Source organism: Cydia pomonella, chromosome 4, assembly GCF_033807575.1.
Source record: "Cydia pomonella isolate Wapato2018A chromosome 4, ilCydPomo1, whole genome shotgun sequence".
NCBI lineage: Eukaryota > Metazoa > Arthropoda > Insecta > Lepidoptera > Tortricidae > Cydia > Cydia pomonella.
Genome location: NC_084706.1, coordinates 9,449,207 through 9,474,902, shown reverse-complemented (window position 1 = coordinate 9,474,902; position 25,696 = coordinate 9,449,207). Strand labels below are relative to the sequence as shown.

At 37.3% G+C, this 25,696-nt stretch overlaps 1 protein-coding gene across 5 annotated transcripts in view; it reads left to right on the top strand.

Annotated features, from left to right (window-relative positions):
* Positions 1-25,696, top strand: part of LOC133517040 (gamma-aminobutyric acid receptor alpha-like) — a 76,282-nt gene that overhangs the window by 46,963 nt on the left and 3,623 nt on the right. For 2 of the 5 annotated variants that reach the window (XM_061850166.1, XM_061850162.1), the window contains 7 exons: positions 3,090-3,172; positions 7,616-7,750; positions 16,773-16,900; positions 18,026-18,211; positions 18,800-18,931; positions 22,932-23,106; positions 23,687-24,535. In XM_061850166.1, the coding sequence (XP_061706150.1) occupies positions 3,090-3,172; positions 7,616-7,750; positions 16,773-16,900; positions 18,026-18,211; positions 18,800-18,931; positions 22,932-23,106; positions 23,687-23,850 (1,003 nt within the window). In that variant the 3' untranslated portion in view covers positions 23,851-24,535. Of the gene's footprint in view, positions 1-3,089; positions 3,173-7,615; positions 7,751-16,772; positions 16,901-18,025; positions 18,212-18,799; positions 19,003-22,931; positions 23,107-23,686; positions 24,536-25,696 lie in introns of those variants that run through there. The other 3 variants (XM_061850163.1, XM_061850164.1, XM_061850165.1) reach the window with 3 other exon arrangements.

The following is a 25,696-nucleotide window of genomic DNA, read 5'->3' as shown; positions in this document are numbered from 1 at the left end:
ATGCACACATAAATAAACACAGTGACTGTCTATTTGCAGAAAATGCCTAAGAAACTAAGAGCAACTAACTAGATATCGTTACTGTAAATAAATACAGGGTGTTTATTTAGTCACCATCATAATTTATGGGGTCAATATATAGGTCATATGAGCAACTTTTACTATGGGACCAACTCCAAAATCGCAAAAAAAAATTACTCTCCCATAGAAAATGTCAAGGTCAGACAAGCAAAATGTATGAAATAGTCAATTTTTTTCGCGATTTCGGGATTGGTCCCATAGTAAAAGTTGCTCAGATATATTCACCCTGTAAATTATTGCAGTTGATTAAATAAAAAACCTGTATGTACTAGATGGATACAGATTGAATCTTCTTATAATTTATATTTATTTTAGTTATAATTTGTGTTGTAAATATACCAAGAGTCCGTAACAAGCTCGGCCGAATTTCACCTTCCCATGCAAACGGAGTTTCATTCTCATTGTAAAACTGCGTGTTGGGTTGTAATGAAACTTTTCCCATACAAGGACATGGCTGTAATCAGATTATATAGCTCCAGCTTACAAGCCAAACGAAAAAGAGCAAAACAAGTTATGTATGAATAACTTAATTTCGCTGTATTTTTTTAAGTATGGTAGAAGCTACATAAACTAATTACAGGCCGATACCCTACCCTATTGTAAGTACAAAGTTTCACAGCAATCTGGCTAGTCATTTAAAAATGATAGCGTAACTACGTTTATATGGAGAACCTAGCTTGCTGCGGACTCTAAAGATCCAATATTTCACTAATTTAAATAATCTTCCCAAAACATAATAAAGTGGTTTTAAGGTCCATGAATGCGTTTTCCTGTAGGCACCGAATGGTTGTGGAAATAGCGCTCATTAATTTCATACCCGCCGAGCAACATAGCGTCCGTCGGCATCCGCCATTTAATTGACAGAGTGAAAAATCTCACGCTCCGATTACCCTTCCGAGTTATTCATTGGTCGTAAATTGTGATGGATAATATTAATTTAAAAAAAGAAACTTCACAACCCTTTTCAGTGCTTGGCGCACTTGAAGATTCATGCGTAAAGTAGATAAACTATTAGTAAAACCTCCTGTACTGATGTAGTAGTAATTGTTAGGTATGTACTACACATTTTGCTTTAACTTTAATGCAGTGTCCGAGTGTCACTGTGCCATGTGTTCTATGCTCTTATACAACTGCGTAACATTTTTGTATCACTTTTGTTTATAAATAAATAATAAACCGGCCAAACAGAGTAGGGTTCCGTAGTTATTCCTCCGTCACAATAAGCTAAACTGGAGCTTAAAGTATAGTAGATTGTTAACCAAGGGATGAACTGTGGATGTACGTCTTTTTACTATGAAGGGGAAACTTTTTGCGATAACTCAAAAACAGCTTAACTGATCATATCCGCTATAGTTTTCATTTAATGTCTTTCTTAAGCTCTACTTCCACGATTTTTTGACCTATGGCTCAAAAGTTAGAGGGGGGGGAAACATTTTTTTTTTCTTTTGGAGTGATTATCTCCGATCAAAAAATGTTTGTTGTAGACAATTCACAAAATTCACCCCCACTTTACGTGTAGGGAAGGTACCCTAAAAAAATTAAATTTTTAGATTTTGTTGTATGACTTTGTCGGCTTTATTGATTTATATATTCATGTCAAATTTCAGCTTTCTAGCACTAACGACCACGGAGCAAAGCTTCGGACAGACAGACAGACGGACATGGCGAAACTATAAGGGTTCCTAGTTAACTACGGAACCCTAAAAACTATAATGATTCCTAGTTGACTACGGAACCCTAAAAAACACCGAACAGCACTGTCTTGTGTTGAAGGCTGACAATACAGAACAGCACACAACACAACGATACAAGGGTAAGAGTACTCTTGTACACTCTAATGCTACGGCAAGTTCAATATGTCAGTTCGTAAGTCGAAGTATCAGGCCGTGTTACAGCGCGGCTTACGTGGGCGATGACTCGCGAATGCGACGCGGCGCGGCGCGGCGGCCCAACGGCATTCGGAGGTCGCCCACGTAGGACACTTCCATAGGTATCAAAGGATTGAATTCACCCGCGCCGCTTCGCATTCGCGAGTGTTTCGCTCAGGTAAGACACTGCCTTAGAGTCTTAGGCCAACCGTAATCATAATTTATTGTGATTATAAAGATGTCTCTTTACCTATTCCAAGAATTTTGATAAGTTATGTTTCGATATGTTCGTTTACTGCATATCTTACATATTGGCACTTGATTTGGTCAAATATTTGATTGGACATCACCATGATGTTAGGTTCGATTCAGTTATATTAATTACCTATAGGTAACAGCCGTAACAGGCACTGATTATGCACGAATGCGGATGCAACTGGTTGATTGGACTGATGGCGGTTGTAGCGGTAGGTAATAATAAAAAATTAAGTCTCGATATAATTTTACCTTTTTTTATATAAATTACTTAATCGTATGACATAATTTGTAAAGATGTTGTTTTATGGAACACATGATATAGGAATGATCTAGCTATAGGTACATAGTAATTCCAACAAACAACCCCAAAAAATATGTAAGATGGGGAACTTCATTTTTTTGTTTATATATTACAGATGTTCCGTTATTGCAGAATGCTGTAAGGATGTAACAGTAATAACATATACTAATCTATGGATGTAATGTAACAGACACTGAGACCAATAAATGGAGATTGTTCCCTTTTTTTGTGAGCCAAGCAAAGTGACTTATGTCTTTAGGGTGTAGTTAGTTACCATGGCAAAGTGCTCAATGGTCATGGATTGCCTGAGAGATGACATTTGATTAGGGTAGGACAAAATGATCCACCTTCTTTACTCGTAGGCAATCGTAGGAATCGTCGTAACAAAGAATTGTTTTTATTTAAAGAGTAAATTTATATGTGATAAGTAAACAGACAAACCCATGAATGTTTCCCTTTCACAAAGCAACAGAAAAATATACTAAAAAACTGTGCGTTAGTGTTATTTTGAACTAATATACTTTCCTATTTTGTACCCTGAACATAATAAACCCGACAATTAAAAGCAATATTTTTTGCAGGTTGACAATTAAAGCTAAATGCCCCATGGAGCTTCGGAATTTTCCAATGGATCGCCAGTCCTGTCCACTTATACTTGGTAGTTGTAAGTACTTAATAGAAATTCTTAATAAGAATAAATGTCGTAATAATCGACAGAAACCGTAGGTATTGGACTCTTTAAAGGATACTCATTAAAATCATGGTGACTAACTATAAGTTACACCTTTCACAGCCACTTGGCTTCATTGTGCATGTGCATTTGCACGGTAAGATTTCAAATGGTGAATTGTTATATGTATAAGTATTAGATATAAGAGGTATTAGATACATTACCAAAGAGAATTAAGAAGACCAAGAGTGCTCACTCCATACAACGAATTTGGTACCAAATATACTATTATTTTCGTAGTCTATATCTAGCGTCAAGTAGCTAGATGTTAGATGTCGACTACGAAAATAATAAGCGTTTTGGTTACAAAACTGATGTATAGAGTGAGCACTCTATGTATTTCTTATTTCTCTATGACATTACTTACAATTGATAGTATATTGAACTCACACCTGAACAAATTTTGCTTTTCTTTGAATTTCATAGTCAGGCTTTCTATTTACTACGAGTATGAGCAATAAATCTTTATTGAAATCTATTTTGAAAACTGTGGTCTAAATAAAGCTCACTCAAAAGCGTCTCAGTTGCATTAAAGCGCTCAACATGCAGCGGTTGTACCCTAGTCCCTAACCTTGTTTCCCTAACCGATGCAAGCTCTTGTTCGACATGCTTGTGCAAATGGAACATTTTGTGTGCTTATCTCTAGAGAGGAGTATAAAGATAAATTAGTAGTGTTTTGGATATAATGAGTAGCTATTATTGGATTTTAACAATTGGACAAAATAATAATAGGTATAAAGAATAGGTTAGGAGTGATGAGATTATCGGCCTTGTTACCGACTATGGATTTTTTATCTAAATCAGGGTCAGGTAATCTCAAGCCGATTTGATGTATTTTCGGGACCTTTCCACGAGGTTTTTTTATGTGTATAGTCAAGTTAAATGAAGTTCATTGGAAATATGCCCCGAAATTCCCCCAATCTGCTTAAGTAGGTACCTCTTCTTAAAAAAATAATGTTACCATAAATATTCCAAAACACATCGATTGCTATGAACATGAATTGTTTTAATATTTAAGTAAGTAGGTATAAAGTTTTATAGATAATTACATAACGTGTTAAAACTCGTCGTCTTTCAATATAGCAAAACTCTGCTAACTTCATGTGTTGAAAATGCACTCGACTGTACCTACAGTATAGTGCATACCTGTGAAACTTATCCGGTCGGAATGTGCGCTTATGATCGAAATTCGAACAGTACTAAATGGACCGGCAAAATTACTGGAACGAGACTTAGGGACATAAATAGCTTAAACGCTACACGCATATCAGGGGCCCATTTCTCAGACGATATTAGACTAATATTATTAGTCTATGAACTGTCAAATCGTATAGGTTACCATGCCAACACACTAATAATATTAGTCTAATACCGTTCGAGAAATGGGCCCCAGTACCTACCGTAATACGCACTACATTTTAGCCCCGTAACGTTAGTGTGCCTACATGTGTGTGGTATTAGGCAATGGAATATTATTATAGTTCGGTAGAATACAGCGGAGACTAGGTTAGGTCTATAAATAATAATAAACATAAAAATGCTTTATTTCAGACCTGTTTACGTGATCCATATTTTACATATCCTATAGGTAAATACGATGTCGTTATAAAAAATATACAGTAATCAGAAAAACAGCTATATAGCCACCCTGTATATTTATCTTTTTTATTTATATTTGTATATGATATATTGTTTTGTTTTGTGTTTATTCTGTGCTAGACTTCTTTTATTGCATCTGGAACACCTACTGACATGACATTTTTTTTTTTATTCCGCTACCTAAAAGTTGTCTGGAAGAGATCGCTTTTTAGCGATAAGACCGCCTGTTGTTTACCTCTTCTTTATGTGTTGTATTATTTGTACTGTTTCTGTATTGAGGTGTGCAATAAAGAGTAAGTATTTGTATTGTAAAAACAGTCGAGTTTCCAATATTCTTACCCCCGGAGTTACACACGCAATGTTATTATCACACTTGCGAAGAAAAACTTAAGCGAAATAATTCTTAAATACGGTGACATATCAAACATTCGTCCGCCATTTTGTTATTTCTTGACAGGTTAGACATCGAAGGCACAGACCTATGCTATGCGGTATACAGCCACGATTGAAAATTATGTAAAAACATTTTAAACGGCAGTTAAATTAATCAAATTAAATAATTTTAAACATAAACTAAAATATTAAATTATAAACTTCAGTATTTTAAAAGTAAAACTCATTTATGCTACTTGGTTTGTATGAATGAGTGACATAATTAAAAAAAATTATGACTCCCTAGGGAGTTTTTCACAATCCATAACTCCCGCGGGAATGATTTAGGCCTTTGTTCTTCAGTACACCTGCTTGGAATAAGATCTTTTTCGAGCAAAATTGGTAAGTATCTCAGTAGACAAAAACCGGCCAAGAGCATGTCGGGCCACGCTCAGTGTAGGGTTCCGTAGTTACTCTTCCGTCACAATAAGCTAAACTGGAGCTTAAAGTATAGTAAATTGTTAACCAAGGGATGAAACGGTACCTTTCACGCGAGTTATACAAATAGGCAAATTTGCATAATCAGTACCTAATTAAAGTAAGTCTTTTTACTATGAAGGGAAAACTTTTTGCGATAACTCAACAGCTAAACTGATCATGTCCGCTATAGTTTTCATTTAATGTCTTTCTTAAGCTCTACTTCCACGATTTTTTTCATATTTTTTGGACCTATGGTTCAAAAGTTAGATGTGTCCCCCCATTTATTTATTTTTTCGGGGCGATTATCTCCGAATATATTCACTTTATCAAAAAATGTTTCTTGAAAACCCCTATTAGTTTTGAAAGACCTTTCCAACGATATCCCACACTCTAGGGTTGAAGCGAAAAAAAAAATTCACCCCCACTTTACGTGTAGGGGAGGTACCCTAAAAAAATTATTTTTTTAGATTTTATTGTACGACTTTGTCGGCTTTATTGATTTATATATCCATGCCAAATTTCAGCTTTCTAGCACTAACGACCACGGAGCAAAGCCTCGGACAGACAGACAGACAGACAGACAGACGGACATGGCGAAACTATAAGGGTTCCTAGTTGACTACGGAACCCTAAAAATGTAGACATAAACGCACGACTTCCGCCCCGCGCCCGTGTATTGTCTGAGAGATCTAAGTTCATGCACACATTTGACAGTTGTGTATTGAAGTTTGTAGTGATGAGGCAGGCGTATCGTTAGTTAAATCTAGCGATTATAAACGAATTAGTTGCATGGATTTTACAGCAGATTTTTGCAAGTTTGTATTATTTGTTTGTATTGATTAGTTTGTATTATTAAATATCCTTTTGTTCACATCGTATTTCATTTTATAGTAATTTGGTTTTAAATGTATCGTTTATTAATTTTTAATTGATTTTTATCAACTTACGGAAATTTCATATTGCTTCGCTTGAATGGAAACGGCAGGCTCGACCTCAACACTACTTTAAAAAAAGAAAAGACATAAGAGGTAACTGTTTGCGTGATAAATTAGTATCGTAAATTATTCAATAAGTAAAAGATAAAAAAACGTAACATAAGTTATATATAAGGAAAGCGAAATATTGTTTTTAAGTACTTGACATACCCAATCATTATTACGGGATTTTATTTATAATTTCAATGGGTCATGCGCGTTCACGTTCTATGGGAGTTGGGTTGTCATGTGTCAAATGTGTGAACTTAGATCTCACGGACAATAGTTTTTCCGTGGGAGCACGGCGGCGCATGATGGGTCAAAATTTTTATTATAGTTGACTACAGTGTATCGAAACGAATCTTATAGATGAGTGAGTGCACATACATGAAAGTACGCAGTTATAGCTTGGTAGAGTAAGACCAAGATAAGTTAGTAGCGATTTTGATAGCCCAGTCAGACGGTGCAAGTGTCAAGTAAACGTCATAATTTCATAGAAATTTGTTATTATTATTATTTTTTAAACTTTATTTCACAAGTACAAGTATAACGTACAATAGGCGGACTTAATGCCTTGAGGCATTCTCTACCAGTCAACCACTGGGCCAAACAGAAATTTGCTAAGGTGGGTGCAGTGTGAAAAAAAATATTCCAAAATTAAATACTAACTCTAATACTAATAAGCCAGAAATTTAACGTTTAAAATAACCCATGCACCGTCTGGGCTATCAAAATCGCTGCCAAGTTATCTTGGTTTGACTACTTTGACTCTATACGAAATTTATTTCAACTATTACAATCGACGACTAGAAAAAAGTATATAATTCTTGTAAGTAATGTATATTTAGAATCGTCAGTGTTAGGTTGCTCCTATTATAAAATTTTGGTCTGATTAAAACCGTAGCTTACAATTACATACACAATTATAAGTAACATTTTTTTGCTTGACCAGATGCTTACTCCAACCAGCAACTGGTGTACCAGTGGCAGAACTCGCAAAGCGTCAACTTTGTCCCAGGAATGACGCTGTCCCAGTTCGACCTAATCAGCTTCCCTTACCGAAACTTCACCTTCACCAGGCGAGAAGGTACTTTATCGTCTACACTACTGACATTTTGTAAACCTTATAGCAAAGTGCCGAGCGTCTAGCGGCGCGTTCGGAGGGCGTGCAGCATAGCGTTGAGCTTCCAAAGACAACGTACGACGACAAGACGCACTTGACGTGTATTTGAGACGTTCAGCGAGCGCTGCACGCTGTTGGTCGTAAAAATTAGTATTTGTTCAACAAAGACGCCTCCTGGAGCGGTATTCAGATTCTACAATTTGTTAAAGCCTTGATATTGTTATGATTCCACCTTGACACGACTCGCAGTGTATTTCGCGCGCAATAAGCGCATTCGATCGTATATAAATAAATAAAGATACATAACTACATAAATTAATTAATTAATTAATATTGGACATTCTTACGCAAATTGACTAAGCCCTACAGTAAGCTCAAGAATGTATTATATAGCTACAAAATATTATGTGCTCCTAGTTTTAGTTATAGTTTTAATTTTAATATATCTTAGTCTAAGTACTAACATAGTTTTAAATATTCTAATTTCAAATTTGTACAGACTCCATAGGTGTACAATTCGTGCTTCGAAATAAAAAAAATATGATATTATTATTATTGGTACTCAGACAACCGATATAATATTATATTTATATAAATACTTAAGAACAAATATCAGACAAATAAATGCCCTTACTGGGATTCAAACCCAGGACCATCATCGGCGTCATAGGCAGGGTCACTTCACTGGGACAGGCCGTTCGCCAAAACATTTAACATTTGACATTTAAATCCCGCTTCTGGTCATTCCATCTTCTAAGAAGTTTTTTCGTTACACATGGGAAACACATGCTACGTCTTGACATGCGTCTTGACATGCGTCTTGAGACTCCTTGGCGCTGCGTAGAGATGTGGCCTCGCTCTGTATTTTCTATAGCATGTATAACGTCGACTGCTCCGAGGAATTGTTCAGATTAATCCCTGCCGCTTGTTTTCGCCATCGCTTAGAGCGACAATATTTCCATCCTCACCACTTAGATGATTGGCAGTTCTCAACTGTGCGTTTCTCCAGAAACTTTCTGCCTCGCACAGCCAATCTTTGGAATGAACTGTCGCCTGCGGTATTTCCGGACCGATACGACCTTCAAACCTTCAAGAAAAGATCGTACTCCCATCTTAAATTTCGGCAACGCACTTGCAACCCCTCTGGTGTTGCAGGTGTCCATAGGCGGCGGTAATCGCTTACCATCAAGTGATCCGTCTCTATCATTTAAAAAAAGTCGGAGCTTTATGTACATTCTTAAATTATTAATTAATAATTTGTCAGTTAAAATTTAAGACAATAGGCGAAGATGCACTATTAACTATCTCAGAAACTAATAAATATATATAAATATAAGCATATTGTATAAATTAAATAGCAGAAAAACCTTTTATTAAATTAAATAGCAGAAAAGAAGGATTGACCGTGAGTAAATCATAAGAAGAAAAGTAAAAAATTATGTGACGCACTCGAAACCATTGAAGCGCAAGTTCGACTCGCACTTGACCGTTTTTTGGGTTCCGTACCTCAAAAGGAAAAAACCATGAATCTTATTAAGTATGGGTTGGACATGAGTGGTGGAGGGAACTGACAGAACGGGATAGTCTTATGTATCTTTCTGTAGCAGAGAAAGCGATTGATTGTCCTTGTCACAGTCGCACATTTTTTATTGGGAATCGGGGTGGGGACCATAAATTTAGTAGGGTTTATGGTGGGTAACAAATACCCGACCTAATTATGTCTACCCTTACGTACGGGGGTACGTGAGGGTGCGGGGTGTTAGGGTTGGCAACGCGCATGTAACTCCTCTGGAGTTGCATGCGTCCATAGGCTACGTTAACCGCTTACCACCAACCGACCGTATACTTGTTTGCCACCGATCTACTAAAAAAAGTTTATGGTATGTTGTCAGGAATGATAAGACGTGAATTTGTAAAAAGCGGCCAAGTGCGAGTCGGACTCGCGCATGAAGGGTTCCGTACAATTTAAGACGTATTAAAAAAAAATCTTCTTATTAGATCTTGTTCAACATGTTACCACTTTGGACACACATTTTACCACTTTGGAAGTGTCTCTCGCGCAAACTATTCAGTTTAGAAAAAAATGATATTAGGAACCTAAATATCATTTTTGAAGACCTATAGATACCCCACACGTATATGTTTGATGAAAAATTTTTTTTTTAAATTTTATGACGTATTAAAAAAAAACTACTCACTAGATCTCGTTCAAACCAATTTTCGGTGGAAGTTTGCATGGTAATGTATATCATATATTTTTTTTAGATTTTTCATTCTGTTATTTTAGAAGTTACAGGGGGGGGAACACACTTTTTTTCACTTTGGAAGGTTCTCTCGCGCAAACTATTCAGTTTAGAAAAAAATGATATTAGAAACCTTAATATCATTTTTGAAGACCTATCCATAGATACCCCACACGTATGGGTATGATGAAAAAAATTTTTTTTTTTAATTTCATGACGTTTTAAAAAAACTACTTACTAGATCTCGTTCAAACCAATTTTCGGTGGAAGTTTACATGGCAATGTATATCATATATTTTTTTTAGATTTTTCATTCTGTTATTTTAGAAGTTACGGGGGGGGGGGGACACACTTTTTACCACTTTGGAAGTGTCTCTCGCGCAAACTATTCAGTTTAGAAAAAAATTATATTAGAAACCTCAATATCATTTTTGAAGACCTATCCATAGATACCCCACACGTATGGGTTTGATGAAAAAAGATTTTTTGAGTTTCAGTTCTAAGTATGGGGAACCCCCAAAATTTATTGTTTTTTTCTATTTTTGTGTGAAAATCTTAATGCGGTTCATAGAATACATCCACTTACTAAGTTTGAACAGTACAGCTCTTATAGTTTCGGAAAAAAGTGGCTGTGACAGAATCGGACAGACAGACGGACATGACGAATCTATAAGGGTTCCGTTTTTTGCCATTTGGCTACGGAACTGTAATAAACAAAATTCTCGGGATATAATATCAATAGTGATTTTATTAAGCATAAAAAAATTCCAATTGCATAGCTCTCATACTTTAGATTTTATTCATATCTAAAAACCCCGATTTCGTCACTGACTCAGTGATGATCATCATAACCCTTAGGGTACTTCCTGAAGTCCTAGGAACCTGAAATACATACATACCGACCGGTCTGGCCTAGTGGGTAGTGACCCTGCCTATGAAGTCGATGGTCCCGGGTTCAAATCCTGGTAAGGGCATTTATTCGTGTGATGAGCATGGATATTTGTTCCTGAGTCATGGGTGTTTTCTATGTATTTAAGTATTTATAAATATTTATATATTATATATATCGTTGTCTAAGTGCCCTCAACACAAGCCTTATTGAGCTTACTGTGGGACTTAGTCAATTTGTGTAATAATGTCCTAAAAAAAAACAAAAAAAAAACATACATACTAATGTACCCAAAAATTCGAAAGCTTGAAATTTTAGCCCCTAAAGGGGTGAAATGTCGTATGGGGAATCAATAACCGCTGCTGAACCGATTTAGTTGAAATTTGGTATGCAGATAGTTTTTGTTATGGGCAAGAATATATAATAGTTTCAACCCCAAAATCACCACGTAAGGGTGAAAAGGGGGAGAAAAAGGGCATTAGGGGGAAAAGGGAGTTGAAGTTTTGTATGGAAAATCAGTAAAAAATATTTCAGGATTCTTAATAGTAAATCACCCCCAACCCTTTAAATTAGAGGATGGAGGCTTGTCATAAGCAACTTACAAAAAGTGTGAAATCCAAATTTAAAAAAATGTTGCCTAGACGAAACCATAAGGCTCGCACTGTCAAAAAGTTATCAGGCCGCGTAGCCAACGTTACAATCGTTAACGCTCCGTAGCGTAGCGTAGTCATCTCTCTCTATCACTCTCCATATTAGTGCGACTGTGTCAGGTGCGTTTCGTTCGCCACGGAGCCTGAACGATATGCACGTTGGCTACACGGGCTGATCTCTTGTAGAGCCAAAGCTTCTAACTCTACAAGCCTAGTTTACACCGTGGTCAAAATATGTGGCTTGGCCGTTTCGTTACTACAAGAAGTATTTTATATAATAAAAAATAATGAGTAGTGAATCAATTTTTCACCTTACGCCCATGTGACAGTATCGAAACGGCCAAGCGATATATTTTGACTAAGGTGTAGAGTTTGTGAAATTAGGGCTTACAAAGTTAGAAGCTTGGGTCTACAAGAGATCTGACAACCTTTTGTTTTACATGAAAATGTTTTTGACGGGATTCATTTCATACCATGAAGCTGGTGCATAGTGGAAGTATTAAATTATAGGTGCTTATTATTTTCATGAATTTCAAAATAAAGAAAACATTTAAGTAACACCCGAAATACGTGTTAGTAAGCACAAATAAATACCAAATTCATCATGTTTGTGGTCCGTCGGCGTCGAGAACAGTTTCCTCGTTATATTGTTAATTGTTGTCAGCCAAAGAAGAAGCATTTATTCCCAAGTAACTTTGTTTGCGGCAAACATGACGAACTCCCTTTATTAACGCGGTCTAATTGTGACCTATACAAATATAAATAGCGTCTTGCAATTCCGACCATTCTTATGATTCAATTAGATTATTTGTCTGGCTTTGTTTCGACCGAATAATCTAGGGTGAATCAAAACCACATTTTCCATTATAGCTTTTTATCTGACTAACACGGAACAATTAATTATTTATGAAATAATAAAGAAATACCCTGATTTTGAAACCCTTTTTATAAACGACAATCTTACATCCACGGACACCCTTTGGATTAAGTGACTTGTTGATTTTATTACCAAGATTATACCTATATCCAGCCAGTTATTTTTGTAGAATTACCTCGTACATCTTCTGTGATTTTTAAATCAAAAATGTCGAAAAAATAATCGGGAAACGGGAATGTGATATGCGGTGCCGGTAAAGAAAATTAGGCAACAAAAATAATCGAGCGAGCTAGCGCTTCGCTCGAAGCGAATTTCATACTCGGCTGGCTAGTAGGGGCATGTCCCGCCATTACGACGTTTCTAGGGTTCTGAATCAAAAAGGTACAAAAAGGAACCCTTATGGTGCGACTCTGTCGGAGGGACAGAGTCCCACCAGTCCGTCTGTCACAACACTAAATATCTAGAGAACCACTTAGGTTATCGATTTGAAATTTGGAATAGTTATGAACAGGGGTCGGACAAAAAGTGCGAATGACGTCAAACCACTTATAGGATGATTTCAAATAGTATTTTTGATTTTCATAAACAATTATCACGTATCATTTATCAATCTCTTTATTAACCTCTTTATTAAACGATATCGCCACTTGAAATGAGTAAGTACATTTTTGACTGACACATTGTCAATCAGATGAACAGTCAGCGTCAAATACTTCGTAGCAGTCAAAGTGGCCAAATAGTTCGGTACACCATACTAAATATATGGTGTACCGAACTATTTGGCTACTTTGACTGCTACGAAGTATTTGACGCTAACTGAACAATAAATTGACTTCGTTATTTAGCTATTGTATCCTCACGATTATATTTAGCTAAAATTTATATTTACTAATATATAAGGAAAACGCTCTAAAATGTCATCTTTACTCGAATATTGTGGCAATTTTCCGTTTTTGGAGGTACGTGACAAACACGTATACTGCTAATCTTACCTACTGTTCCCACTTTTGACTATTAAACCTATTTATCTGAGGATCCCACAGACTTGTTCTAACTAATTTCAAATAATTATACCTTATGGTAACAAGTTTCGTGAAATTTATTTTATTCACTACATCACCCTACCACCTGTATTATTAATTCCATGGATTTATTTACGATTATTTTGTTACTTCATTAATACTACTTTGTTACTACATGTCACACGGAAGTTTAAATACAAACTCAAACATCATCCTGTGTGCAAGATTAAGTACGTCATTTTTACGTCATCCGCACTTTTTGTCCGACCCCTGGTTATGAACAACGCTAACCCAGACACATTGAAAGTATTTTTTTTATTATTAACTATGGAAAATGCCCAATATCAATGGGGGGGGGGGGGAATTTCAAAGTTTACTGAGTAGGTCAAGTGGGGTATCACCACCCAAGATCACCGCCTTCTGAATCTGACCCTTGATCCAAACACCTAGCGAGAGTCTCTGAAGGTGTTGGTCGAGACTCTTCGCTATGAGACCGTTCGCTAAAATGACTATCGGGACAATTATCGTCGAATGTATATCCCACATGGCGGTTATCTCGTGAGCCAAGTCTAGGTACTTGCTGGACTTGTCCTTCTCGGCTTTCACGAGATTCTCATCATGGAGGATGGTGAGGTCGACGAGCACGGCCCGGCGTTGCGACCGATCTATTATCTCGATGTCATGCTTATTGGCTACAATAGTCCTGTCAGTGATGATAGATCGATCCCAATAGAGCGTTATAATTATTGTTGTTGTTGTGATTTAATTATGGGTTTTACCTTAATTGAATTGAATTACTAGGAAAAATAATTCCCAGTAATTACCACCAGCGTATATACGATTATAGTATCAGTATATATGTTCAACGTGAACAATATTGGAATTCTTGAGCTAGAGCTCGCTGACAGACAAAACGGACAATGGAGGCTTAATAACATAGAGTTCCATTCCTTTAGATACGGAAACCGACAAAATACCGGCGAGTTGAAAGACTCCTCATTTCACAACCTTTTAACTTGCAATGTTTGTATGTAGGTATGTATGTGTTCTGGTTAAATTTTGCAAGCTAACCTACTCCCCAAGTTTTATTTCCGTTCACTGACTCCCCATTATTCGGTTGGGCTGAAACTTCATATATTATGTAAGTTGTGTGACAATGCAATATCATGGTACCATCGAATTGATCTGATGATGGACACAGGAAGTGGTACTCTGTGATAAAACAACGTAACCCAATTGTGTTTGGGCTTGTTAAAATTGTCTCGTTGCCTGTTAAAAATAAAAGTTTGCATCAAACATGAACATTTATATTCGGATAAAAAAATCTCATTTATAGTTTATATTTTTTGCATGTTTATAACATTTGTACATCTTAAAAAAATTAATTAGTTTATGTTTATGTCCTGCTTACATGAAACATCTCGCATAAATATGACTTGCTAAAGTATATTTATGAATATAAATATTGGCGCACCTCGCAGAGCCCGCGTAGGTACTCATAAGCTTTCATCTCTTCTACTAATCGCAAACAAGCTTCATCCGCTCACGGACTAACTTGATTGTCCGCACTTCAGGAAAATGCCAACCTAACAGATCATTTTATCGTAAGTGCCGAATTACCAATGTCGCGTGCTCCTCTCAGAAACAATATTACGTTACGATGTTACATTATCTATGCTTTTTACAAGGTGTGACGTGTCACAAGTACCTTCGTAATGTCATAATGTGAATTGGTTTCCAAGTGATAGTTAATCGATGTTTTGAAAAGTGGTTCCAGGTTTCTTTGAAAGTTTTGAAACGTGTAGATATAGTCTTTGACCTTCATTTCATTTCATTTTATACTGTAAGTAACATTATAAAATGAAATGAATATCAAAAAATAACTACCGAAACATAGTTAAGTATTCAGTAGCGTGTGGTTTAAGGTAGCCGTGGGCGGTACGGCTTGCTCCAAGCATATGGCCCAAGGATAAATACCCTCTGATCATAAGTACAAAATAAATACGATTGGTTTTGTTTATGCTCGCGAAAAACACACAAAGTAGGTTGAGATTCGTTGTTGTAACGTGGCGTTACTACTTACCTACTATTAATTACTCATATTAGATAGGGTTTAACTTGGTAATTGAATATGAAACACATTGATGACACATTCTCATTCTGACATTAGGTACTTTATACGAGTATCACCTTGTATAATTACTCCACATCACAGAGGTAATGAGGTGTGTGTTGCTTTAAATACAGACATCTTCACCTCTTCTAATTAATATTGTCTGCTTAGAAAAAGGCATTTTCATTGTAAGTCAATTTGGAGGGACGACACATATTTATACTTATTATATTCTAAGTATGAACCTATTTATATAATATCTAATAACGTGAAATTGCATTAAAGGAGGTAAGTAATGGATTCTAGATGTGCCATCAGCTCCTATCGCATCAATTCGTCATTTTCTTTTTTTCTCCCAAAAAAAAGAATAGGTACTTAACCATTTTTTTTTACTTTAGCTTTATCTATTTAGTAAATAGTTTAGCCAAGAAGATCATGGCTAAACATGTGGTAGGCTGACAAACGTATATCTATAAAAAAGTGAAACTTTAAAGTTCTTGTTCTTCATCCTAGTCCGGTTTTTTGGCATGAAGTTAAAATAAAAATCAAAATATAACGATATGTGTAGGTAATCGTTTTCCGATCACAAAATGTTTCTTAAGTACTCTTTCACCGAATGTCTCATTCACGCCCGAAATAGACGTTCAAGTGCTGTCCAATAAAAATATGTTTCAGTTTTTCTGCCACAGGCGAATGGAAATGTTTTAAGAGAACGGTGGCGTGACTCTGCGCTACGCGGCATTAACACGAATCTGCTTTTACGCCTCGAAGGATTCACATGGGTTTCGATAAGGAAATGAATGACAGATTAAAATGGGCATTTTGGTGTTCCCCTCGTGGGAATGTGGCTGTTGATTTTGTACAGTTGTATCACCCAGTAACGTTATTTAGTAACTATTGGTATCATTATATAATTATTAAATCATAGAAACGGGACTTAATCGCGTATTGAGTTTTAAATTTACCACCGACGTTTCGAGGACGGCGTTGTCCCCGTTGTCTCGAGTGGTCGCGATTAAGTCCCGTTACTATGATTTAAAAATGTGTAAAATTATGCAGTTTATATATAAAGTTTCATATTGACGCTCAATGTTGCCCCACGAATCAAAGTGACCCCCAGTCTACGGCAGATTAAACAACTATTAATGTTACTGGAAAGTCTATTAATGTTATAAGAGTAATTTTTGTGCAGGAGATTTTTCCGTGCTTCAAGTATCGTTCAACCTGCAGCGACACACTGGGTACTTCCTCATCCAAGTATACGTGCCGTGCATCCTCATCGTAGTCCTCTCCTGGGTATCATTCTGGATACACCGCGAGGTAACCTATGTATTAAATAAAGATATTATACACAGTGCATTTAGTGCGGGTCAAACGAAGGCCAAATCATCGGTTTTGTGTCCTTGCTAAACCGTACTAATATACCGCGAGCCAGGAACAGATTGCCATGACCAATCGGGCGAAAACTCATATAAGTAGTGGTTAACGACTATGTATTATGAACCATCGTGGATGTCAGCTGCCGCTCCGTTGGTGGGTTGAGGAATAGCAGCCACCGAAATACGGAAAAAAATTGTCATCGCCTCCCGTTTGATACTTTGCCAGATGATAGTTCAGACGCTGTTGTTAGTTAGTAATTGAATGAGTTTTCCAATGGCAACGCGTGGTGGGGCAGTAAAGGTACCTCCAAGTTTGTTAGGGCCACTTGCACCATTCACTAACCCGAGGTTAACCGGTCAAATCTGGAGTTACCTTGGTACCAGTACAATTTGACACTGGGTTAATGGTTTAACCGGTTAACCCCAGGTTAGTGGGATGGTGCAAGTGGCGCTTAGAGTTCGACCAAAACCGAAGGTACGGTTAACTCAGTTTCGGCCGAAACCGAAACTTTTAGAGGTGTGAAAATCGTTGAAACAAATGTCTGTAGCCTTTCTTTTTAGACATATGAACAATTAAACCAGTGTAATGAGTAGGTGTCGGACCACACCAATTCTAAGTAAAAAAAAACTAAGTAATTACAATTCACTTATCATGATAGAAAACTAGTTGAACGCGATCTGAAAGTACAATGTAAGTTTTCAAGTCGTGACCGAAAGGTTCGGTAGTTTGTTGGCCGAAACCGAACCTTCGGCCGAAAAATGATTTTTATGTCTAAACCGAAACTTCAGTCGGACACTAAAATTGTTAGACGAATATTTTTAGTGCATCATTAAATATTTTTTTAAACAGGCAACAAGTACACTACACGTGGTTTACTTTAACCCTAGTGAATACGTACCCATCTACAAGATTAATCAACAAATTTTCATTTCGTCACTGATTAGCTTGTTAAAAGCATCTGAACAAGAACATATACGTTGACACAGAACTGCCTAACTGAATATTGTTATTGATTTTGATCTCATTGTTGAGAGTCGACATTATTGATATTATTATGCATTTTAGGCAACGTCGGATCGCGTGGGCTTGGGAATTACAACCGTGCTGACCCTGTCCACCATAAGTCTGGACTCTCGCACTGATCTGCCCAAGGTGCGATACGCGACGGCCCTGGATTGGTTTCTACTCATGAGCTTCTTCTACTGCATCGCTACTCTTCTTGAATTTGCTGGCGTCCATTACTTTACCAAGGTAGTATGATAGCATTTAATCGTCTTGTGGTAGGTATAGGCGCAAAACTTGTACCTACTGAACTGTCAGAATTCTCATATAAATCCAAGGCAGCAGCAGGCCAAATCGACAGTATAATGCTTAATCATGTTATTTCATGGGCATTTGCAAAAGGGGAAAGGGGGGGTAGGCATTTCTAACTATATGTATGCCCCCCCCCCCCCTCGGCCATTCGCCATATGAACTACTACATACTTATTTGTAAAATCATTTCTAAGCGTCGGCAACCCTAGCGTTGTGCCGGTGCGCACGGTGCGGGGAGTGGCGCGTTGAAGGTCACTCCATTGTACTTTTGTATAGGTATTGAAACGGTAGGTATTTGCGTTTTCTTTGAGAGGTAAGTATCTGTTCGTAAGAACTATTATATAATCTGTGGCCGGGGGTAAAACGAGCGACTTTCAAAATAGAGGTTGTGGGCTCGAAACCCCGGCTCGTATCTATCAAAGATTATCTTGAAACTTTCGTACTAGCTAAATATCGCTTGATATTTTTGTAGGTACCAGTCAGTATTATCTTATAAAATGATTAAGTACCTATTATTTTGATCAGGTCGGCTCTGGCGAGATCGTGATAGACGACGCGGAATGGGAAGAGCTAATCGAGGAGGTGGGGGGCGACGCGTTTGCCGCACGACAACTCGCCGCTCGCCGCCGGAGTTCCGCCAGATCAGCTGCCAACTACGTGAGCAACCTGAATTTATTAAAATAAGCTTCCCAGTCACAAGGTAGTAAGCGTCCGGAGGACTTGCCCAGGTATTTGGTATTACGTTACGTGATATTTAAGTGCTGATAAAAAAAAAAATTAATTTTGTCACTTTTTTTTTAATAACACTGTCAAGTCTCTCGAACTCCCCCTATATACCAAAATGGTAGGTCGCATTAAAGTAGTTGCAAGAAAAAAAAATTGTGCGTGGAGCCCCTCCGCGCGGAAGAAGTGAAACTTCGTAATGTGGAGATGAAAATAATACTCTACAATACATATGGTTTATATTAAGATATAATTGATACGAAGTTCACCGGGTCATCTAGTAATGAATATTATATTAAAATGGAACAACAAGTACTTTTTTCAGCTAATTTCACGACGCTCACACTGTGTACCTACTTTGCTGCATAGCAAGAATACCACGCGCATGTGCTTGGGATCTACTGACTCTCTGTCTTTCTCTCTCCTACTTTCTACATTTGTGTATCTTTCTTTCTCTCTCCCTCTTGCGTTGGAATATTGGACTCTGTCTCTTTCTATTCCCCCTCCCCAGGAGCGTTGAACGTTTAACGCAACAGTGCTTTCACACCCCCTCCATGATAACGTTAAACGTTTAACGCAACCTTGTTGGAAGTCGCATAAGAAGTTTCACTTCAATAATAACAAAAGTACATTTTTGATTTTATGTCATCTGCTACTTTGCTTTGGCCCGTAGCTGACATTAACTACCAGCTAATGCTGAAATATAAAAATCCATAAGAACAATGATAACACATACAAAAATACAAACACGTAAAAATAAAAACAAACGAATAGACATGTTGAATAGCCACAATTAAATAAACATAATTTCTTAAGTCTTATTTATGTAAACAATAAGTGTGACAAAAGTAAGTAAAATATAAAATAAGTGTTTTTATAATTTATGAATAACTAAATCTAAGTCATAACAAGGCATATGTGGTCAGATAAGTACATATTTACACATGAAACATTTATTTATAATCTAAGTTACCTTACAAGAAAAAAACTACTAAGTATGTCAAGACATGAAAAAAAAATACTGTTTATTAGTTGTTTCAAGGGTGGTTAAGTATTCTTCTGTTTATAGAGTAATATTGATTTCAGTTTAGTTTTAAAAGTATTTTGGGACAAACTATTTCTTGGAGGTGGAGGCAGATCGTTCCAGGTTTTGGCTGCCTGAGAATTTAAAGCCCCCTCAATACCCAACAGTTTTGTGGTGCGGTAAGGATAATTTGTTTAGTATTTTACTGCGGGTATTTTAATTTATTAACCGACTTCAATTTCATAGAAGGAGGAGCTTCTGTATTCGGTTGTGGCTATTTTTTTTATGTACGTTCACCGATTACTCCGGCACCCGTGGTCCGATCTGAGTAATATTTTTTTTTTTGTTTGAAAGGAGTTATATCCAAGTTGGTCCCATTTTAATTTGGTTCTGATCTGATGATGGGATCCATGAGGAATTGAGGGAACTCCTCATTTTTAAGGGCACGTTTATGGTGATTTGGGTGTATCCTTAAGCAAATCGAGCATTTTCTCTCAAAAACCATCAAATCCATGAAGTGGATCTGATGATGATGATGATTTTTTGCAGCAGTCGGCAGTAATGTCGCGCTACAAATACTACGGCAGTAGTGCAGCTGCGATCGGGAATCCGAAAGTTACCTTTATATTGCTTAGAGTAGTGGTTGACCTTGGGTATCTTGCTGTAAGTTGTTTATACGCTGCGCTGTCTCGGGTGCTGTGTCTTAATAAAATTATCCTAGAGCCTTCTAAATTCTAATTTGGATCGAAATAACGTCAATTTTGACATGTCGTTTAGTTATCGATCTTTTAAAGATCTTTCCAAGATCTTAAACGTGTCTTAATCATTCTTCGAATCGAGCCGTATAAAACTCCTTCTATTGCGACTCGAGGACTTCGAGGAGGAAAAAATAGTGAATAGTGAAAAGCAGCAGAACTAACATGCGCAGCACTCATACATTAAACGCACATGTAGGTTGTACAATGGAAAGTGCCAAAACGTAGACATATTTAGCAGCTTATTAAGATTGTTTAAGAAATTAGTTTACTTTTCATTAAAATAAAAATACCTGAATAGCTAAATTAAGATCTCATTACATATTCTGTCACACATACATATGCATGTAATTTATACTTATAGTGATAAGTTTTTATTAATATTTGTTTACATATAGGAAACTATAGGTCTATAACTAGAAAGATGTTACTTTATATACTTATCTGTTTTGTAAGACTGTTTGTTTCTTAATAAAAAAAATAAAAAAATAAAAGTCTGGCAAACCAAACAAACCAATGCGTACGAAGCATCTCGGTTAAACAGCTTTCAATCCACTTTCGAACGTACTCTGACATCAGAATGCACGAATATGAACCATTTTATTTAGTTATATTGCGTCTCGCTTGAGCCAATACATGTAAGGAGTACGAGCGAAAAGCATGATAACTGAATGACATCTTTTAGATGGTAATGACATCAGTGTACGTTCGAATTGGCCTGTTAGGCAAACATTGTTTCATATGTCCATCTGTTCTACTCTACAGGTCGCATTTCTAAACCGATTTCCGTAAAATTTGGGTAGGTTCGATAATAGGGTGGTTTAAAAATATAAAGTAATTATAATTCCTTCTCCAACATCAAATGAGAAGTCGCTATAAATGAAACAATTCTGCAATACAAAATTGCATGAAAATAAATTGACCCATCAAACTTTGGAAATATTTTTAACGACTCATTATACGTTTTATTTATTACTTATAAGTACGTTAAAAATATTGTGGTCTTTTCTTTACTTTTAGGTTACTTTGTATTTTTAGGGTTCCGTAGTCATCTAGGAACCCTTATAGCTTCGCCATGTCCGTCTGTCTGTCTGTCCGAGGCTTTGCTCCGTGGTCGTTAGTGCTAGAAAGCTGAAATTTGGCATGGATATATAAATCAATAAAGCCGACAAAGTCGTACATTAAATCTAAAAATTGATTTTTTTAGGGTACCTCCCCTACACGTAAATTGGGGATGATTTTTTTTTTTTTGCTTCAACCTTACAGCGTGGGGTATCGTCGGAAAGGTCTTTCAAAACTAATAGGGGTCTTCAACAAACATTTTTTGATAAAGTGAATATATTCGGAGATAATCGCTCCGAAAGAAAAAAAAATGTGTCCCCCTCCTCTAACTTTTGAACCATAGGTCCAAAAAATATGAAAAAAATCGTGAAAGTAGAGCTTAAGAAATACATTAAATGAAAACTATAGCGGACATGATCAGTTTAGCTGTTTTTGAGTTATCGCAAAAAGTTTTCCCTTCATAGTAAAAAGACTTACTTTAATAAGGTACTGATTATGCAAATTTGCCTATTTGTTTAACTCGGGTGAAAGGTACCGTTTCATTCCTTGGTTAACAATTTACTATACTTTAAGCTCCAGTTTAGCTTATTGTGACGGAATAGTAACGACGGTTTTTTTTACAAGGTCGGAGATCTTTATACAACTCTACATTTCGCAAGCAGCGGTTTTACTTTTGCTAATTTCCATTTTGTAGGGAAAATTTGCGAGGAAATGGATTTATTAATGGTGGCCGTTATTAAAAGTAGAGCTATGGGTAGGGTCGTTCGTAACATTTTAATTGAAACTGAATCGTCTCCACAAGCATTTGTTTTGATTGATGCAATTATTTTCATAATTTCATAACATCCCTCAAAATGATTTTCATATGCTTCATCCTCTGCAGAGTTGAGATATCTAGCTAGCAACAGCTACTTCTCTTGGACTTCAAGTCCTTGATGCAAGCATAGCCTAATGAACGCTGAAGCTTGCCGTGAGCGTCATTTGGAAATTAGTAGTAGAAATAAACACTTTATTAAACACAAGTACAGGCTACAATATAAATAACTTTTCAGGACATAAGATACAAAAGTAAACTAACTAACATTTTTTCCAGAGTTTCACTCTGCCGCAACAAAGCAACTCTCCAGCGGAAGCCGGCTCTGAGCCCGTAGTCCGACTGACCATGGAACGCACCACACAGACGGAGTCGCGCGTGCCTCGCTGGCGGCAGCTGCTGTACTGTCTCGCCGGAGACGACCTTTACCGGAGGAAGCGGCAGGTCGAAGCTGGTGAGGACTTCCATCTACCACCAAGCAACTAATAAAAAAAACCTTTCCTTTCCTTCCATAACATCAAGTAACTACCTATAGGTCTACCACTTATCACCACTGAGGCCATTGGGTAAGAACTCGCGATGTACTTAGCTGAGTTTTTAGGCTAAAACTAGGTTATATATTACCTTTCTACTTAGGTACGGAACTTAATACAAATCGACTTCATGCAGCCAAGCCTTGAACCAGTTTGTAGCTCTGCTGACCATAATAACTTCTCACCAGCCACCTCAGTTAATAACTTGATTAACGCTGATGTAACATTCACGATTTTTACTCATTAATACTGACTAAAACGGGACTTCACTGTGGTGATAACGCCGTCCTCGAAATGTTGGAGGTAAATTTAAAAGCTTAATTATACGCGATTAAGTCCGTTTTGGTAAATAATAACTTGTTTAACTTTAGATAGCAATGCAAATATAGAAAACCTGACTGACTGACTATTATCGTGGCTTGAAAGCCAAGGGCCACTTCAGTAGTATTGTATTACCATGATTGTGTTCAAAAGCTGACGCTGGCATTTCTTTGCCCGTAGGAATGCGCGGCCACATCAACAGCGTATCGCACATCGACCGCGCCGCTCGTGTCCTCTTCCCAGCTTCGTTTGCGCTTCTCAACCTCTTTTACTGGCTCGTCTACGTGTTCTCCGCAACTGATTTTGCCTGGAGTGACAACCCCATGAACTCGCTGTCTCATTAAGAGTAAAGAGGACGACGTCACGTGACCGTTGCTCCATACAAACGTAGTCCCCATTTACCTCTCTAGATATTAAAATTGAAAAAATATTTTTACGATTTGCATATTAACCACAGCTATGCCTCTTAGTTTGTTTTTTTTTTTTCGATTATTTAATTACTACTACTTCGCCCCGACCTGTCAACTAGCGATTCGCCAAAATCACAGATTATATGATAGTTCTTACGAACAGATACTTATATCTCAAAGAAAACGCAAATACCTACCTACGGTTTCAATACCTACACAAAAATACAATGGAGTGACCAACGCACCACTCACCGCACCGCGCGCACCGGCACCGGCCCGCACCCGCACCCGCACAACGCTAGGGTTGCCGACGCTTAGAAATGATTTTACAAATAAGTATGTATCTAATTAAACTATAGATTCTATAGAAAATACCTAGATACCTACCTTCTTAAGTAGGTACAAATATAAGTTTTAATTGTCAAACTAACATGAAATAAATAGATAAATAAATAAAAGGATAGCGTATAATAACTATCAGCAAGATAAGTAAGCAAGTAAGTAACTAAAAAATACACAGAAAGCGAAATACAAGCTTAGGACTAGCTAGGTAACAAGGAGCGATCTCTTCCAGACGACCAAGACAAGAGATAAGTTGCAATAAATAATTATAATATTCCGTGTATGCGTTTCATTCCGATGAGTGACTGCGAAACATTTTAAAAGGACACCTCCCTGCAGTACCCGCAGTGTTTACGCCGTTTTATATACCGTGCAATGAACGTAGCAAAATATAATTGTAAATCTTCGTGTAGGTAGTTTAAAACCAGATAGATTTATGTTAAACAATAAAGAAAAATATTAGAGAAAACATAAATACTTAAACATAATTATATATACGACCTGGGCATACTGTCGTTAAAATAAACATGCAGAGGCGTAGCAAGGGGGGGGCTAGGGGGGCCATGGCCCCGGGCGGCATATAAGAGGGGGCGGCAAAAACGGTATTTAAAAAAATATAAAATTAAGAAATCAATATTTTCAAATCAAGCCACGAAACGAACTAACGCACCGCGGAAGCGAACGGCGCGGGGCGGGTGTGCGGGGGCGGCCAATCGCTACCGGAGTGCGTTCCAAATCACTGACGAGCTTACACGCTTGTTCGCTGGTTATAGGTATAACCTATAACACGCCTATAACCCTATATGTTGTCACATCAAATTTAACACAGCGCCTTCTGCGAGCGATCTACAGCCGGGCGCCCTCGGTGCCATCATTCGTTCAAAAATAGTTGGGCGTAGCCCGATAAACGTGGCGCGATACGCGCGATTCAATGCCGGGCGCCTTTCGGTGCCCTCATATTGAAAGTGTCGGGCGTAGCTCGACGTACGTGTCGCGCTGCGGGCGCTTTCGGCGCCCTCATGCAAAAGCATCGGGCGTAACCTGATGCATTGGGCGCTTTGCTGCTGTACAGAAGGCGCCCTGCCACAAAAATAATGGAAAAAGACTTTAATTTAATTTAAATTTGTCTATTTTTTGCTGGAGGCGAGAAGCGGCAGCTTCGCTTAGCGCAGCGAGAGAAAAGTTGACGCTTTCCGCCCGGAGGGCAGAAAATAATTAAATACGAAATTATAACTCCATAATTAATAATTCAATGTAAGGCAGACTACTGAAAATCGCGCTCTAAAACGTATGTAATAAGAAAACATTCTCATCTGAACCTTTAGGTACCTGAAGAGGGAAGAATAGCGGTATTTTTTTCTATGAAATTACATTTCGGGAGAAAACGTTTTCCACTAACTTAATCTTAACAAATCACTTTGATTTTGATGTCCATCGC